Below are 15,008 nucleotides of genomic sequence, written 5' to 3'. Positions count from 1 at the left end.
TTTATTTATTCTTTACACTTGATTAACGACCAAATCAAATTTGATGAGCGGAAATAACACACCTTTAAACGTTTTTAAATATTTAGATATTTTTGTAGTACATATATTTAAATACTTGATTTAAGTACAGTTTGTACTGGAGAGAGCTCGTACGAGAGCGTTCAAATCAATTAAAATAAATATAAAATAAAAAATTAAATTAAATTATACAATTAGAGCTTGTTCGCTTTGATCTAAAGAATGCTCAAAAAACAGTTTTTTTCGAGTGTTTTTTATCTGAATTTATGAATAAAGTTTAATAAAAGCTTTTTAAGTAATACAAATAATGAGTAAATAAGTGATAAAATCTTTTTTTTACATCTAACTATGTTTAGAAGTTGAAGAAATTCTTCATTCTTCAATTTGTTTTAATATATCAAATAATTTTGAAATCATTTTCCCTTTTTTGTAGTAACTTTGCAAGAACTATTTATTGTTGGTATAATTATATATACTCCCTCTGAAAATCTTCTGACATTCGCTAGCATTTATAAATAGATGTCAGAACTAAACCTGTCCTTGCCGGTTTATTAACTCCAACTGGTTGTCCTTCAGGGCCTATTTGGGCTAATGTGGCCATTCAAAGGTGATTAGTGGCCTGAGTAAAATATTTACACATCTCGTACCCAAAATAAAGAGGCCATCGTTTTTCTAAGTGCATATGTACTTCGAGACATCCCACTATGGGCAGTAATAAATACTTAATTATCAACTGTAAAGTTCCCAAAGGCGTGTCAGCCGCATCGAAAAACCCGAAGGCTATTGGCCACGTTTATTCTATCCTCGTCCAACTTTTAGCTTTATGAATTTTTGATCAGAATTCTTAAACTTGTTTTTCTTAGAGTATAAATAATGACTCACTTGAAGGACATTCGCAATTCTCAAAAACATTATTAAGCATCGTATTGCCTTCAAAGAACTGTTCACCAACATTCCTGCACAGAACGAATTTATTTACTTAATACAAAACAATAAAATATAATATCACTGGTTATAAATTCTACACATTATTTTGACTAAAAACTACAGTCTAAGTTGAAGAGGTACATAGAAATATTAGCTCTTATTTGAGACCTCGCCAGTGGGCAAATAGGCCTGATTCTCATAGCCAGCGAAATTGCCCAATACCATTGAAATGCGCGAGGGCGAGTGCTGTATTCCATTTCCACATTTATCATCCAATCCATTAGGTTGGCCATTTGATTTTGCACTGGTAGGCAGTACAAAATTGGAGTTACGACATCGTCGATGAAGGAATAATCGCAACTTGAAGAATGCAAAAAGCAGGACATAAATGCAGCAGGATAGAATGAGGACGCCAACAACCGTGATAAAGGCATCTTGAGGCTTGCTCCAATCAATCACATAATATATATACGGCTTGCCTTTCCTATAAGTAATTTAAATTTAAACAATTGGTATATTCGTGAGATTTTCAATTAACATACTTGTTAATTCCTCCGCACAGATGATAGATATACGAAAATATTGCAAATACAACTCCAAATAATACTGGCAGAAATATATGCAGCAGCCTCAGGGGATGTGCTACAATCCACAGATCGATGAACATGCAAATTGAGTTAAATGCATGAGTAAGTACATTCGTGGCGTCCAAGGCATTCTCATTAGCTATAGGAAAAGAAAATCGGTCATTGGTACTAGAGAATTGAGTTCACTGTTTAAGTTACCATCGTAAAGAAGACTCCAGTAGATAATGGTGATGACAATAGACAGGACCAATGATATGATGTGCATTCCCCAATACAGTCTGAAATAGCTGAAGGAACTCTTCACATTCAAAAGTTTATCTGGGGAGTACAAATACAATAAATAAATAAATAAATACATATTTCATTGTAAAACTTACCCGCATACTCTGGGTGATAGTGCCAAATGGTGACTAGAACAGCACCCAATACGTTCGTTAACATGCACATCCATATGCCCCAGTTGGTCATGTAGATAAAATATAGCCAGTAACTGCTGTCATCATTCTCTTCTGGCCACATCGAGATAATTACCACGACCACAAAGAAAACAGCCATGAACCAGCGATAAAATAAATACGCCATACTCTTTGTGCATGACTGCCACTAGAATGGATTTAAAAATATAAATTAGTTTTAATCAAGAGACAGTAAATTAAATGAATATTTTAATTAAAATTAAAAATGACACTAGAATGGATTTAAAATTATAAAATAGTTTTACCCAGAGATAGTAAATTACATAAATATTTTAAATAAAATGGGAATGAATTAAAGAATTCTGAATATTCATATGAATGTATAACTAGTTTTTTCTTTGCATTTAACTGAATTATTATTAATTAATTCAATGTATTATTGTTTTTCTAGAAGTGCTCGTGTGAATTTTAGATCTTATTTTCCATATGGCAGTAGTGCGCCTCTTCAAAATTTCAATTCAGAAAGGTTAAAGGGCACCAATACTGAGAAGTAGATTTTGTTGTACCTGTCGCATGTTTAAAGTATTGTTTTTACCTGGCTTACGACAAAGTTTGTAACGGCTTGATGCTTATGAATATTTTAATACAGTAATTTACAATGCAAGAGCAATCGGTGTACACAAGTCAAAGTGTACTGTCTTATATATATATCAGTTTGTGCATATGTATATAGTTTAACCCAAACAGACCCCTCTTTCTATTGATACTGTGAATAAAAGAAGTCATTAAATATGCTCAAGGTAAGTCCCATACAAAATGGTAAAACGCCCAATGTCTTTTACCCTTGGTAAGGAGATTCGATTTGGTTAAGGCTTATGGACAAATTGGCATTTTTTGAGGGTAAGGTTTAAGAGCGATATGTCTTAGTAAAACCTAAATATGATAAACAGAGAATCAGGAAACCAAAATAAATTGGGCTTTTTGTATACCTAAAATGTACATTTTAAAAAATATATTTTTCATATTGCGTAATATTTTTCCAAGACCTACAATAATCTCTAAAAATTCTCTACAGCAAAACCCAACAACCTTAGTGCTTACAACAGCCTACACTTTAAAATGCCCACCATGTACATTGACCCGCCGCCCGAGTGAAAAACAAACAAAATACCCAACACACCTGCTGAGGTGCGTGCCGAATGTAGGCGTATTTATCGGAGACCCAAGGACGCGGCTATTTGTACTGTCGTCAATGTTTCATTGAACTGTTTAAATTGACCCATCCTGTGAAGTAATCCTTACCTGCGACTTGACAAAATCATCGGGCGTATCATGGTCGAATCCGCAGCTCTTGCGCTGGAACTCCTTCTTCACGGGATGTACAATCACTTGGAGCTTACTCATCTTGTTAGCTTTTATGATGATCAGAACTTGCCTGTATTATTTCGACTGGAGGTTTTACGTAAGCAGTAGATTCACGCAATTGGAAATCCCAAGGCTCTTATGCAATCCAAATCGTATTTAGCTATGCCATTCTCAGCGTAATTGTATATTCCTTATCACGATTGGCTGTAACTAGCAAAAAAATTAAATTATAAATATTTAGGAAAAATATTTATAATGAAAATTATATAGGTGGTTAATTTTAAAACATATGATTTTAAATTTTTTTTAAATCTATTTTTATGTAATTTGAAGTTATCATAGTACTTCTCCAGAACCTTAGTAAACATTGATAAAAAACTCATCGGCCTTCCTCTAGACTTGACATTTCTCTCTGCTTATTTTCAGTATAGCCGACAACCAGTTCACAAATAGGTCCACTTCCAGTATACTTAATTTGAAAAACAGGAAAAATATATTTTCTGATCTGAGATGGAGTTTGCTGGAAAATTTCTAAAGCCCGGCTGGCGTCCAATGCTGCAAGGTGAGTTGAATGAAGAATGAGAAATGGATTTAGATTGGTAGATTACCCCAAAATAGTGGCTCGTCTATATTGCGAAAAGCCTTTGCGAAGTCTAGTGGCATTTCCTGTTGCCAAGGTGGAAAGTGGAAAGTCCAAGTACATGATGGCCCATGTTTACATCCATGGGGAGATGGGCAGTGCCAAGCAGGTGATTCGTAGCCATGCCAAGGCCAAGTACCATCGTAAGTGGAATAGTTCCCATGATCTCTGGGTGACCCTATACTATATTCTTTCACATTCCCCAGTTGACGTCTACGATGAACTGAAGAAGGAGGCCGAGGCGATGGGCTTGTGCACCCAGGGCCTGGGAGGTGGTTACTTGGTCCACGACAAGGAAAAGAAGTACATCAAGCTCTATGGAAGATCTCAGGCCCTGGGAAAGGCCGACCACGAGGCAGCCCGGGAACTTCTGCAGCCCATCTATAATGATCACAAGATCGATGCTGAATCTGGCGGCATGGAACCTTAGAAAATATATATTATTTCTGGCATTTTCGGTTCGGCCAATATTTCTCTTTTAAGAGTCGCCCTTGTCTAGCATTTTGTTATTATAAATTTTGGTCTCAGGACTGTGTGAATACATTACATTAAATAAAATTAAATTTCCCAAGATGTCTGAAACGTTACAATATGGATTTGCAAGAAGAACCCTGAACCTATGACTTGGATTTGTAACCTTTTTGTCTGGCTAGTTTCTCCACATCATCAAAACCGTAACGAGCAGTTAAATCTTTACTGGCTTTTGGCACTAAGCATGCGCAACCCCCCAACTCTGACCCCAAAAGGTTAGTGTTTAATGTGCGAAATGCAAAGTACAAGTTGTAAAGACTTGAAAGCTGGGCCTAGTAGACTACTTAATAGCGCTAATAATGCGACTATTGTGTGCCTGACTATTCATATAATTATATGAAGTGGTTCGGTGGGGGTAACATCATTTATGGATCAATTTACCACACAGTTCATTCGCTTCGCCGAGCGTCAGTGAATAATTATTCGCTTCACTAGGGTAACAGACAGAGGGACCCTCAGCAACCTATTGTATATTGTCTGTCGTTGGTTGATTGTTAATTGCAAAAATTGAAATAATGTTATGCAATAAATTTATTAATTAGCCTACTAAGGTTGAGCATTGAGGCAATTTAGAAACAGAACCTCGGCTTGAGGTCGGGCGTCTAAAAAGAGTCGAGTAATTCTAAAAGTACTTAAGCTCCTAAAAGAATTTACAACAATCTTCCATAATGGGTTATGACTAGATAAAACATCTTTGTTTTTCCTCTGATTACCTTGGCAACCTCGGCATTCATGATAAGATATGATGAACAACTTAATGGTAATTAGGTTTTTATACTTTGCTTACAAAAATATATAATGATGCAATAATACGAGTGGCTTGCTGTGGCCAAACATTAAGGAAAACTAGCCATATAACTTCTACTTTAGAAATCATTAGAGCTCTAGTTTACTAGACCAGAATCGCAAACAGCTTTTCTGTTTGAAACTCTAGACCCTAAAATTGGTTTCAGTCATTATTTTCACGGCAACTGCGTTGGTTTTACACAAACATCGCGCCATACCCATCTAAGTTATAATTACTTCTCTGTTATAAACATTTTTAGAGTGCGATGTTCATTGTCCCTGAACTTGCACGAATATCGCGCTAATGAAACTTTTCAACAATAAAAAGAGCAACCCAGGGAAGGAGGGCGGCTAATTCAGTTAACAAACTCTTAACCATCCACCTTGGTGGCCAAGACAGTTTGAAGTCTTGTTTAGTGTGCATTTTATTTACACGATTTTCGACTGTCGCTTGAGCTACATTTTCGTCAACAAATGATACCAAAAACTACCTTCAAAAGAAATATGTTTACTGTGCGTGTCAAAACTGTAAGGCAAATGATCATCATAATAAACATTTAATGGAAATGTGTTTCACCATCAAAATTTGACTCTTGTTAAAAAAAAATATTTTAAGCCGGGATTCTAAGGAAATCGTTTGCGATCCAATTCCGGACGAATTCGTATGAATCCGAATCTCTTTTAATTTTATAAAGAAACCATGGTACTCTATTTCTTATCACGCCTGCATTTTGAATTATTTTTAAATGAGAAAAATAGTAATAGTGATTAAAAAAATGTTATCCGATTCAGTAAAAACCTAAATGTTGACTGAACTAGTTAAAATGCCCTTTTATTTCGAAACGCACTGTAGGCAAATGATATATAGGTTTATGGCTCTTGAAGTTGTACCACATTGAACCTTAAAATAAAACTCGTTGACCTTTACAAGCTGTGTAAATAAATTTTCGTCTTGAATGCCGTCAAACCGCTTGAGTGAATGGCAAATGGCTGACTTAAGATTCCCATGATATCTACTCCCTCATCAAGATCCACTTGCCAATAGATAAGGCACGTCATCTATTCAGCGGTCACAATCTTTTCAATCACTCCTATGGAAAGTGAAATCAAAAGAGTTCAACGCCACTGAAAGCATTTCTTATGTTAATGTCAAAAGCATGGCCAAAAAACTTTCATAAGAGTTTCAAGTGGATGTCCAAGTGTTTGGAAAGTCATCATACAAATTCTTAAGTTTTTTATCAACCACTTTAAGGCGCTACTATGCCAATTAATAAACCTGATTAGCGATATGAGCCTTCAATATAATTAGTCTGCGGTTTGTAGATTATAAGCAGTTTGCCAATAATATAAAATTGTTTACTTTTTTTAGTGTATAGAAAAGACTGCGGAATACAGTTACAGTGATAAGAATTCTTGGTTCAAGAGACAGGTGTTCGATTCTTACTTAATCTAACTATAATTCCTATCTGCAACTTGTGATCGGTAAATGAATGCCGGCATTCTCAATGGCCATTTTCTATTATGACATAAAGCCGGTTTGCAATAATTGCCATTATCGATTGGAACGAGGTCAGTTATTATACAGAAAGTGTAAAAATTTAATTATCCCATTCGATCATCAATCGGAAGCGAACAAATTTTAAAGTGTTAATGAATGTTTAATATATGTGAGAAGATAAATATAAACAAATCTTGTTTGGGGTGAATTTCTACTTATCGTAAACCAAGCAAAGTAACCCACAGAAATGCCAACCAACTAGTTTGCTTATTCATACCGGTCAATTAGCTAACATTCAAGATTCGATGTTTGTTTAAACCGCATTTGCAGATTTAACTAGTTAAACTCACCTTCAACTAATTGCAATCGATTTAGATTGTGAATACGGTTTTGTCCGAATTTGTTTTGCCGCTCCTTCAAATTGTTGTTGTTTGGGGAACAGGAAACTTATAATCGTTCACCTAGCTCGCTTTTTCATTAACATTTTTCGGGGACGTGCCTAAAATTTCAAGCGTAACTTATAATCCAATGAGCCAATATGTATGCGAAAGTAATGACACGAAAGTAGAAACTCTACCATAATATATCAGAACATTAAAGAACACACGCTTACACGAAACCCCAAATTAAATGAAATACAAACTGTAAACCTTGGGCAAAACCTTGAAACAAAAGAAACCCCCGTAAAAATTGTATTTTACTTTCAAATGAAACAAGAAAGAAACAAGAAAAAGAAATGTTTCCGCAATTAAACCAGTTAAAAGTCGTACAACTTTTCTAAATATCATAAATAAATTTGTTTTCTTAAATTGAATAAGATTAAGTTCTTTGGGCAAGAAAAATATTTCTGGAAAATCATATACATATGTATTTACTTCTTTTTTCACAAAGTGTAAACCAAGATGGGACTGGATAATTCTTAGAACTTATGAATTTGGCAAACTTTGTTTGCTCATCAAATTTGCTTAGTCAGTTCAAAGTGACATTACAAAATTTGTATTCTAAAAATTTAATAAGATTAAGTTCTTTGTGCAAGAATAATATTTTTCATATGCTTCCTACTTTTACACAGTGAATTATTCTTAGAACTCTTAGAATTTATGTATTTGGGAAACTTCTTTCATCACTTTGCTCGGATTTGCTTAGTGAGTTTTAAATGCCACAAATAAATTTGTTTTCTTAAGTTGAATAAAATTTGGTTTTTATTCAAAACCATATTTCTAGAAAATCATAAGCTTCTTTTCTCACAGAGTGTAAACTAAGGTGGAATTAGATAATTCTAAGAATTTATTTATTTTGCAATCTTTGTTTGTTCAACTGTTTGCTAAGATTTGCTAAGTCACTTAAAAAAAGCAACAACACAATATTGTTTTTTGAAGAAACTTCACTGAAATATTTAAGTTTTGATTTTTAAATTAGTTTTAAAGTTTTTCTGTAGTAATTTATTAAATAGTGAATTTATTTAGCTTCATTTTTTCGCCATGTACATTGTGGATTATAAACGGCGTCTGGCTGTCTGAATTGTCTTTTATTTTTTGGCCCGGTTGGTAATTTCTATTTGGGTCACCACAGCAACAACAACTTTGCATAACGGTATCTAGCCATTTCGAGTTTGTTTGTTTGTTTGCTGTGTGCTGCATTTGTAGTCTGTTTGAGTATTACACCAACCGATCACCTCACATTCACGCACCGATGCACCAGAACAGCCAGAGAAACAGCAGCAAAAACTAAATAGTACTACTAAGTAACGCACCATGGAAATAAAAGTCACGGAGAACGGATCGGAAATCACGACTTCTCGCTGCGAAGAAGGAATCAAAACTGATCGAGGCTTGCTTTTTAAGTTTGCTGAAGTCGCCGCGTTTTGGATCGCATATCGTATATCGTAAGCGCAGACGCGGCTGCTGCGACGTCGACGTCGACGTAGCCAGGTGTGTTTGCACATGGGTTTTGCGACTGAGAAGAGAGAGAAAGAGAGTGGCTCTGCACAGGAAAAAATACCTATAACAAAAATCATTTTATTGGGAAGTAAAACTCTAAAGAATTTTATTTTCTTATCAAATGAGTGAATGAGTTATATACATTACATACATTTTCTTAAATATGATAAGCTTTACTAAATGGGTTTTTTTAATGAATCAACTTAGTGACCGATTTCAAGCAATCTTTTTCTTATCAGTATGCCTAAATAAATTTATTTGGAATTCATTCATCAAACTTTTAAAACTAATCAATTTTATGTTCGTTTTATATGAGTGAATGAGTTATATAGTAAGTGAAATTAAATCGGGCGGTTATTTTTAATTTTTTAAAAATGATAGGCATTTTGAAAAACTGTTACTAATTGGGTTTTTTTCAAAGAACTTAGTCACCGATTTCAAGCAATCTTTTCGTTATCAGTATCCCTAAATAAATTCTTTCGGTTTATTTTATCAGACATACATATACTTTTGTATACATTCATTCGTTTCCTTTTTTGCTTTACATTTTGTGTAAGCTGAGTAAAATTTTTTCTAATTTTACTTTAACAAATGTTTGTAATATGATGAGTTTCCTATGTACATCAATCTTGCCATTTTTTTTAATCTTTATTTTGATCAAATTTTCATTAGCAATAAACCTAAAATGTACGAATTTTAAACATTGAAAAAAATTATGTACATTTTAGTATCGAAAGTATATTTAAGGATTACAAATTAATTGATATAAAATCAAAGCCATAATGACGATAGTGCGTCTGAATTTTAACATATTTTTTCTCAGTATTCGAGTATTGACAAGCCGATAAAGCAGCCATAAAACACGATGGATGCTTTTTGGCTCTGTTTTCTGCCCTCCGCTTTTATCCACTTTGAGCTTAATTACTCGCTTACCTTATTTTGTGCGTTTGTGTGTTTTTTTATATTTGGCAAATGTTGGTAGCTAAACAAAAGTAGAAGATTTTACCTGCGGGTACAGTTTGGTAAGAGAGAGAAGAGAACTTCGCGCTTGTTAATGTCTAAATGATTCAAGTAAGTTTCGTAATTAAACGTAAGAAATTTACTCGTACTTTTCTGTATAAACTGGATTTGTAGACTAATTGCAATGATACATGGAAAATGCTTAGTCACCTTTTCATTGAAGAAGAACAAAAGTCTTGGAATTGGGTTAGGAAAGTAAGCGAAAAAGTAAGTATTCTGGTTACCCAATTCCTTGTGTCATTGAACCTGTTCCACTTCTCAGCAAAGATTTAAATATAGATTGTTATTAAGTGTGAAAGTATGATTTAAGATAATACTTTGGGAATAAAATAAAAAATCTGGTTGTTAAGTTATAAAAAGATTATAACTTAAGTCTCGCATAAAAGTGGATGCAATAAATTGGCAGCAATTAGATTTAAGGGTCATAATGTTTTATGATAATTGAGTTAAATTTACGCTCTGGTGTATACAAACTTGCTGTGATTTAAAGATATAAACAACAATATTACAATTTCTTTTTATAATTTATATATTTCCCACACTATATAATAATAGAATAACATAACCTTCTTATATACACTTTTTAATTCCGATTTTCCTTATGTTGTTATACAATTTCAGTTTTCTCTCTATGCATCTCGTAATTATGTAGAGTATTTATAACAAATTTCATATTTTTTATATTTAATCCATATACGTAGTAACAACATTAATGCTTATTTAGTAAACTAACTAAACCAATGCAAAGTTAAGGAACCAAAAGATTAAAACTTACAATAGCAAATACTAGATATAAATAAATGCATGCGAATGGGTGTCTAACGATGCGACTCCCTCTTGGTGTCGGTTTTGTGATTTAAGATGAATTGTAAATGGAACTAAACACAATGCAGGCGATGTATATGGAACATGCTAAATGTGCGGGTGTTAATGAGGTGATATTACATGACTGTCTGTGGTGTCTCTAATTTGTATGGTATCCCTCATATCAGACCCACTGCATGAGGAGTCCAAACCACGCTGAAGGCCCTATTGAACACCCTCTTTAACTTGTAGAGTCCAAAGAGCAGCATCCAATAGCACGTTATAAGCAAGAAGATGCCCACAAAGGTCACCAAACAGCGATTCGGATTGTTCCAATCCAGAATGGGATATATGTAGGGATTGCCAAATCTGCAAGAGAATTATGCAGGTTATTAGTTAAAAATATATGAAGTATACGGGTATTGTCCAATACTCACTCATCGGTACCCCCGCATAAATGGTAAACCAGAGTGAAAACGAAGAAAAATATCGCCAGACTTATACCGTAAATCATGTGCAAGATCCTGAGCGGAAATGCCACGATCAGGAAATCGATCATCATCATCGTAGAGTTAAGACCGTGGGTAATTATGCTAATCGCTGGAAATCGCATGGGTTTATCTGTAAAAGAAAGGAATTTTAAAATGTTGATTATTTTTGGAATTATTATTATTAATTTGAAAAGAGGTAGTTAGACAATTATTTAAATTTTTTATTACTTAGGTTCAGTATCTAAATATTTTCCTTAATTTATTTCCTTAATTCATAATGTAAAATACGTAGGTACAACAACAGAAAAGTAGTTTTACCAGTTCCCGTAAAAATAAAATAAATAAAGTTCAGGGCTATTCCAATACTCACTCATCTTTCCGTGGAGAAACACCCAGTAGACTGTTGATATGATCAGAGCCAGCGAAAGTGTCATATTGTACAGCCACCAGTATATTTTCAGACCCCTCGACGTCTCCGCCTTGTGGGCGGACTCCTGTACCAGACTCCGGGTATTCCTCAGATCGAAGTGCCAGCAGGTGACCTGTACGGCGGATATTAGCATGGTGATAGTGCACAGCCCGAATCCCCAGTTGGTCATGTAGATAAAGAACTTCCCATCGCAAAACTGAATAAATATGCACATGATATACACGCCCAGGAAAAACAGCGCCCAAATCCATCGATAGAGCAAGTATATTGTGTTGATCTCATCTTTTTGCCACTGCAATAGAAAAGTGAAAAAGTTAAGCTTATTAAAATAATAAAATTATTTTAAATTGTGCATTAGGCATATATTATATATGCACAAATTGGCATACATTGTGGATTATATTACGCTTAACAGCGAACTTTTCATTAATCCTTATCGCAGTCACTTGTCTGACATTTACATGACGATCTGTTAAAGTTTATGTAATGTATTTTATATTATGTGATTTCAATTAAAAACTTCCACACCTTTGCCCGCACAAATTAACGAAAACAAATACTATATGCTAATGACAACTAATATCACAATTCAAGGCTTATCACTTCCAATGACGTACTCAGAATTAGGGCATGTCTAAGTGATTTTGCCTTCGTATCAAAGACTTTAGTTTTGCGTGTGTTATAATATTCAAATTTATTTGTTTTGAACTTAAATACTGCGGAAATAAAATCATTTGATTCCTTAGATTACACGGTCCTCGGTGGACATTTATGGGCACGTTTGCCATATGATAAGGTGTCGCTGGAAAATTTATGGCGTGCGCCAAAACTGTTTTCTGGTTCCTGCTTTGCTTTGATTAGTATTTCATTCGTGTGAAATGTGTAATAGGTTTATGGAAGAGTTCTATTCCAGGGTTCTCAGAACTTTGGAGCGCCGAGGGGACTACTTATTTAGGGGCGAGTCGCTTTGGCTGATATTAAAATGACTCACTATGTTGGTATATTGCCAATTTTTATTTTGTTTGCTTTTCTGTAATCACAATGAAAAGCGAAAAACTAAGTAATTCTTATCAAAGTTCGTATCTACATTGCGTCGTACTAAAAATTTAGCCATTTATGTGTCTTAGATACTAAGAACTCTTCAGTATACCATCTCTTCAATTTAAATGTGTTAGGCTTGGTCAGCTTTCATTCATGTGGAGTTAGTCAAAAACATAGTTCCATATCTATGTGGGTTACAGTTCTGTATCGTTCATGCCCACATGTGTGATATTTCTTTAGTTTGTACAACTTTGAATGGGGCCCAGCTTTTAGTTTAGCTGTGCTAATTAAATTCGAATTAATTAACAATGCTTGCGTGTACAATGTGTTCTCACCATGACATTTTATGTTCTCTGTAAACTCGCTTTTTAGTTAAGCACATTCTAATGAACTTTTGGTATAAAAGCCACGTTTCCCTTTTTTATTGTACGCCTAATGGATGAGATGCCCCGGGGAACTCAGTTTATATTTAGACTTAGTGTTTCTTTTTTTATTGTTATTAAAGGAATTTTTAATAGTTCACTTGTAAAATTCAACTTTAACTGGTTTTTCTTATCAACAATTTTGTTTATTACACTTATCTAGTTAGATTGTTGATAGCTAAACAGTGCGTCGTCGTCTGTAGAGAACAATAACTTTGGCAGTTAAATACCCATTGTCTTGAGTTCAACGCTTGTGGAATTACTAGCTTTTCTTATTTATAAAACACGTGCCTGTGCGATCTCACGCGTAGAGTTGCAACTTTCATGGTACACTAATGATAGTGACTACAATGTAAATACTTATTTTCGCTACTGCTACTTGGAAGTACCCGTATGATATCGTATGATACCACCTGAGCTGTTACAGCACCGATAACGACTGCTGTATTTGGACAATAATTACGGGGAACTGCCCTCACCTGAGATCTGTAGAACAAATGAACGCGATTGTATGCGAAGCCGAAATTCGCCCTTTGCAATTCCTTGTTGAAGCTTTTGCAAAAATCGTCAAAAAGTTGCATTTCATATGTTTTTTTATTTGTTTAACTTGTTTATTATTTTATTTTCTTTTATGTTTGTGTTCACCCTTATCGAGTTGGGGATTGTTCGCTGTGATTGTTAGGAGCGGAGACTTCCGACCCGAGTCGCGTTTAGCCGGCTACTGACTTCACCAGTGCTTTTGAATTATGTTTACGACTCACACGAGCACCGCAATGGAGCGATACAGAGAGAGAGTTAGGTTGAGGCGACTGAACACGACTAAGGAGCGATGCACGTTGTCGGAAATCTCCAACCTGACTACTGTGATCTTGAAAAGTCGATCTCTTTGGGGTCCGGCGGGATGGGATTGCGATTGTGGGGTTACTTGCGAACAGCTCCAGTTGGCACGCGCACTCGAGCTCTCCAAACGGCGGACTGACAGCCGGATCGATTCCTCAACCCGATCGAGAATTAGTGATCGCTCGATTCCAGTCGGCATACGATCACAAAACTCATCGGTTGCCTAACGGGAATTGGACACATCGACTACTGGCGTATCATGCATTATGGCGAGACATCGCCACTAAATTCAATTTAATATAATGTAGAGCACTCGCCTGCCGAAAAGAGTGTCAAATAGCAAGTACCGCCCTCTTGTTGGTGGGAACCGTTTAACAGACGACCATTTATCTGTTATATTATTGACAGCTGGATTCCCGAAGTCGCACACACATCTGTCACCAGTGAACTTGAAGCCACAGAGGTCGGCCAATTAAGATCTCCATCAACAAGAACCACCCAAAAGCTCCAAAACTCAAATTGCCGTGCAGCACTTGATGCTCAAAATTCCGGCTGACCTACATTAATTAAGGCCAGAAATGTGTGCGATAAGCAAAGTGTTTTCGCTCTTATCTAATCCATCCAGAAAGAGCTATCATGCACTTGAAAACAGCTAATTAGTATTTAATTAAACTCTTTTCCTATCAGATTTCGTACAGGTACTCACAGCTAAAATGTTCTCTTAGATGTTTTGATTTTTTATCTATAAAAAATTAAATGGCCCTAAATTTGTTAAGATCGTTTTTACATTCTGACGAAGTTTTTAATATTTTAGCCAACTATTAGTTTTATATTTTCTAGGTCCCAAACGTTAATAGATGTTTATTATATGTTTTTTAATAAAAGGGCTTTTAATAATGATAATAATATTATAATGAAGTCTCTATCAATCAAAATAACAATTATTGAAGATATCCATAGGTAAGGAATATCATTGCAGACTCGTAACATTACTCAGTTTTATATAACCTAATGATGAGAAATCTTGGTGTTTGCGGAATGCTGAGTAGTGGACAAATTATATTTATTATTATTGAAACCCTTTTAAAGTAAACAATAAGCTATTCGACTCTTCGAAATTCTAGTTGACACATTTTTGCCTCTGAACTTGGAATCAATATGAGCACTTAATAAACGCCCAGCATCGATTACATATGGACATTGCGGCTGAATTTTGCATACCAATTATATCAAATTCACACCCCGAACGTAA

At 34.9% G+C, this 15,008-nt stretch overlaps 3 protein-coding genes across 7 annotated transcripts; 1 reads left to right on the top strand and 2 right to left on the bottom strand.

Annotated features, from left to right (window-relative positions):
- Positions 1-948: 948 nt before the first annotated feature.
- On the bottom strand, positions 949-8,587 carry LOC119548005 (protein rolling stone). Of its 5 annotated transcripts, none has more exons than XM_037855067.1 (7): positions 8,522-8,587; positions 7,119-7,267; positions 3,251-3,523; positions 1,910-2,135; positions 1,731-1,850; positions 1,488-1,671; positions 949-1,429 (listed from the first exon to the last, which is right to left on the bottom strand). In XM_037855067.1, the coding sequence occupies exons 3-7, from the start codon at positions 3,350-3,352 to the stop codon at positions 1,096-1,098; spliced, it is 966 nt and encodes a 321-aa protein (XP_037710995.1). In that variant the 5' UTR covers positions 3,353-3,523; positions 7,119-7,267; positions 8,522-8,587; the 3' UTR covers positions 949-1,095. The 5 variants fall into 5 exon arrangements, with proteins under 5 accessions (XP_037710995.1, XP_037710997.1, XP_037710996.1 ...); XM_037855069.1 differs by having other exon boundaries at positions 3,251-3,517; XM_037855068.1 differs by having other exon boundaries at positions 8,459-8,553.
- Positions 3,717-4,526, top strand: LOC119548007 (sex-regulated protein janus-B). Its single transcript, XM_037855072.1, has 3 exons — positions 3,717-3,875; positions 3,932-4,096; positions 4,160-4,526. Exons 1-3 carry the CDS (start codon positions 3,824-3,826, stop codon positions 4,381-4,383), a joined length of 441 nt encoding a protein of 146 aa, XP_037711000.1. The 5' UTR covers positions 3,717-3,823; the 3' UTR covers positions 4,384-4,526.
- Positions 8,588-10,290: 1,703 nt separating the features above from the next.
- On the bottom strand, positions 10,291-13,807 carry LOC119548236 (protein rolling stone). The gene is made up of 4 exons (XM_037855377.1): positions 13,396-13,807; positions 11,394-11,745; positions 10,970-11,153; positions 10,291-10,901 (listed from the first exon to the last, which is right to left on the bottom strand). Exons 1-4 carry the CDS (start codon positions 13,495-13,497, stop codon positions 10,712-10,714), a joined length of 828 nt encoding a protein of 275 aa, XP_037711305.1. The 5' UTR covers positions 13,498-13,807; the 3' UTR covers positions 10,291-10,711.
- Between the last annotated feature and the right edge of the window lie 1,201 nt (positions 13,808-15,008).

The sequence above is a fragment of the Drosophila subpulchrella genome, chromosome 2L (assembly GCF_014743375.2).
Source record: "Drosophila subpulchrella strain 33 F10 #4 breed RU33 chromosome 2L, RU_Dsub_v1.1 Primary Assembly, whole genome shotgun sequence".
NCBI lineage: Eukaryota > Metazoa > Arthropoda > Insecta > Diptera > Drosophilidae > Drosophila > Drosophila subpulchrella.
This window is presented reverse-complemented; position numbering and strand designations above follow the sequence as displayed.

What these genes read in the sequence shown, in the direction of transcription:
- LOC119548005 (XM_037855067.1), bottom strand. Translation starts at nt 3,352, where the DNA reads ATGAGTAAGCTCCAAGTGATTGTACATCCCGTGAAGAAGGAGTTCCAG. An exon ending in ATGATTTTGTCAAGTCGCAG is followed by an intron (nt 2,136 to 3,250) that starts GTAAGGATTACT and finishes AATCCATTCTAG; the next exon opens with TGGCAGTCATGCACAAAGAG. An exon ending in CTGTGCGGAGGAATTAACAA is followed by an intron (nt 1,430 to 1,487) that starts GTATGTTAATTG and finishes AATTACTTATAG; the next exon opens with GAAAGGCAAGCCGTATATAT.
- LOC119548007 (XM_037855072.1), top strand. Translation starts at nt 3,824, where the DNA reads ATGGAGTTTGCTGGAAAATTTCTAAAGCCCGGCTGGCGTCCAATGCTG. An exon ending in CTGGCGTCCAATGCTGCAAG is followed by an intron (nt 3,876 to 3,931) that starts GTGAGTTGAATG and finishes ACCCCAAAATAG; the next exon opens with TGGCTCGTCTATATTGCGAA. An exon ending in TGCCAAGGCCAAGTACCATC is followed by an intron (nt 4,097 to 4,159) that starts GTAAGTGGAATA and finishes CACATTCCCCAG; the next exon opens with TTGACGTCTACGATGAACTG.
- LOC119548236 (XM_037855377.1), bottom strand. Translation starts at nt 13,497, where the DNA reads ATGCAACTTTTTGACGATTTTTGCAAAAGCTTCAACAAGGAATTGCAA. An exon ending in ATTTGTTCTACAGATCTCAG is followed by an intron (nt 11,746 to 13,395) that starts GTGAGGGCAGTT and finishes TTTCTATTGCAG; the next exon opens with TGGCAAAAAGATGAGATCAA. An exon ending in GTTTCTCCACGGAAAGATGA is followed by an intron (nt 11,154 to 11,393) that starts GTGAGTATTGGA and finishes TTTCTTTTACAG; the next exon opens with ATAAACCCATGCGATTTCCA.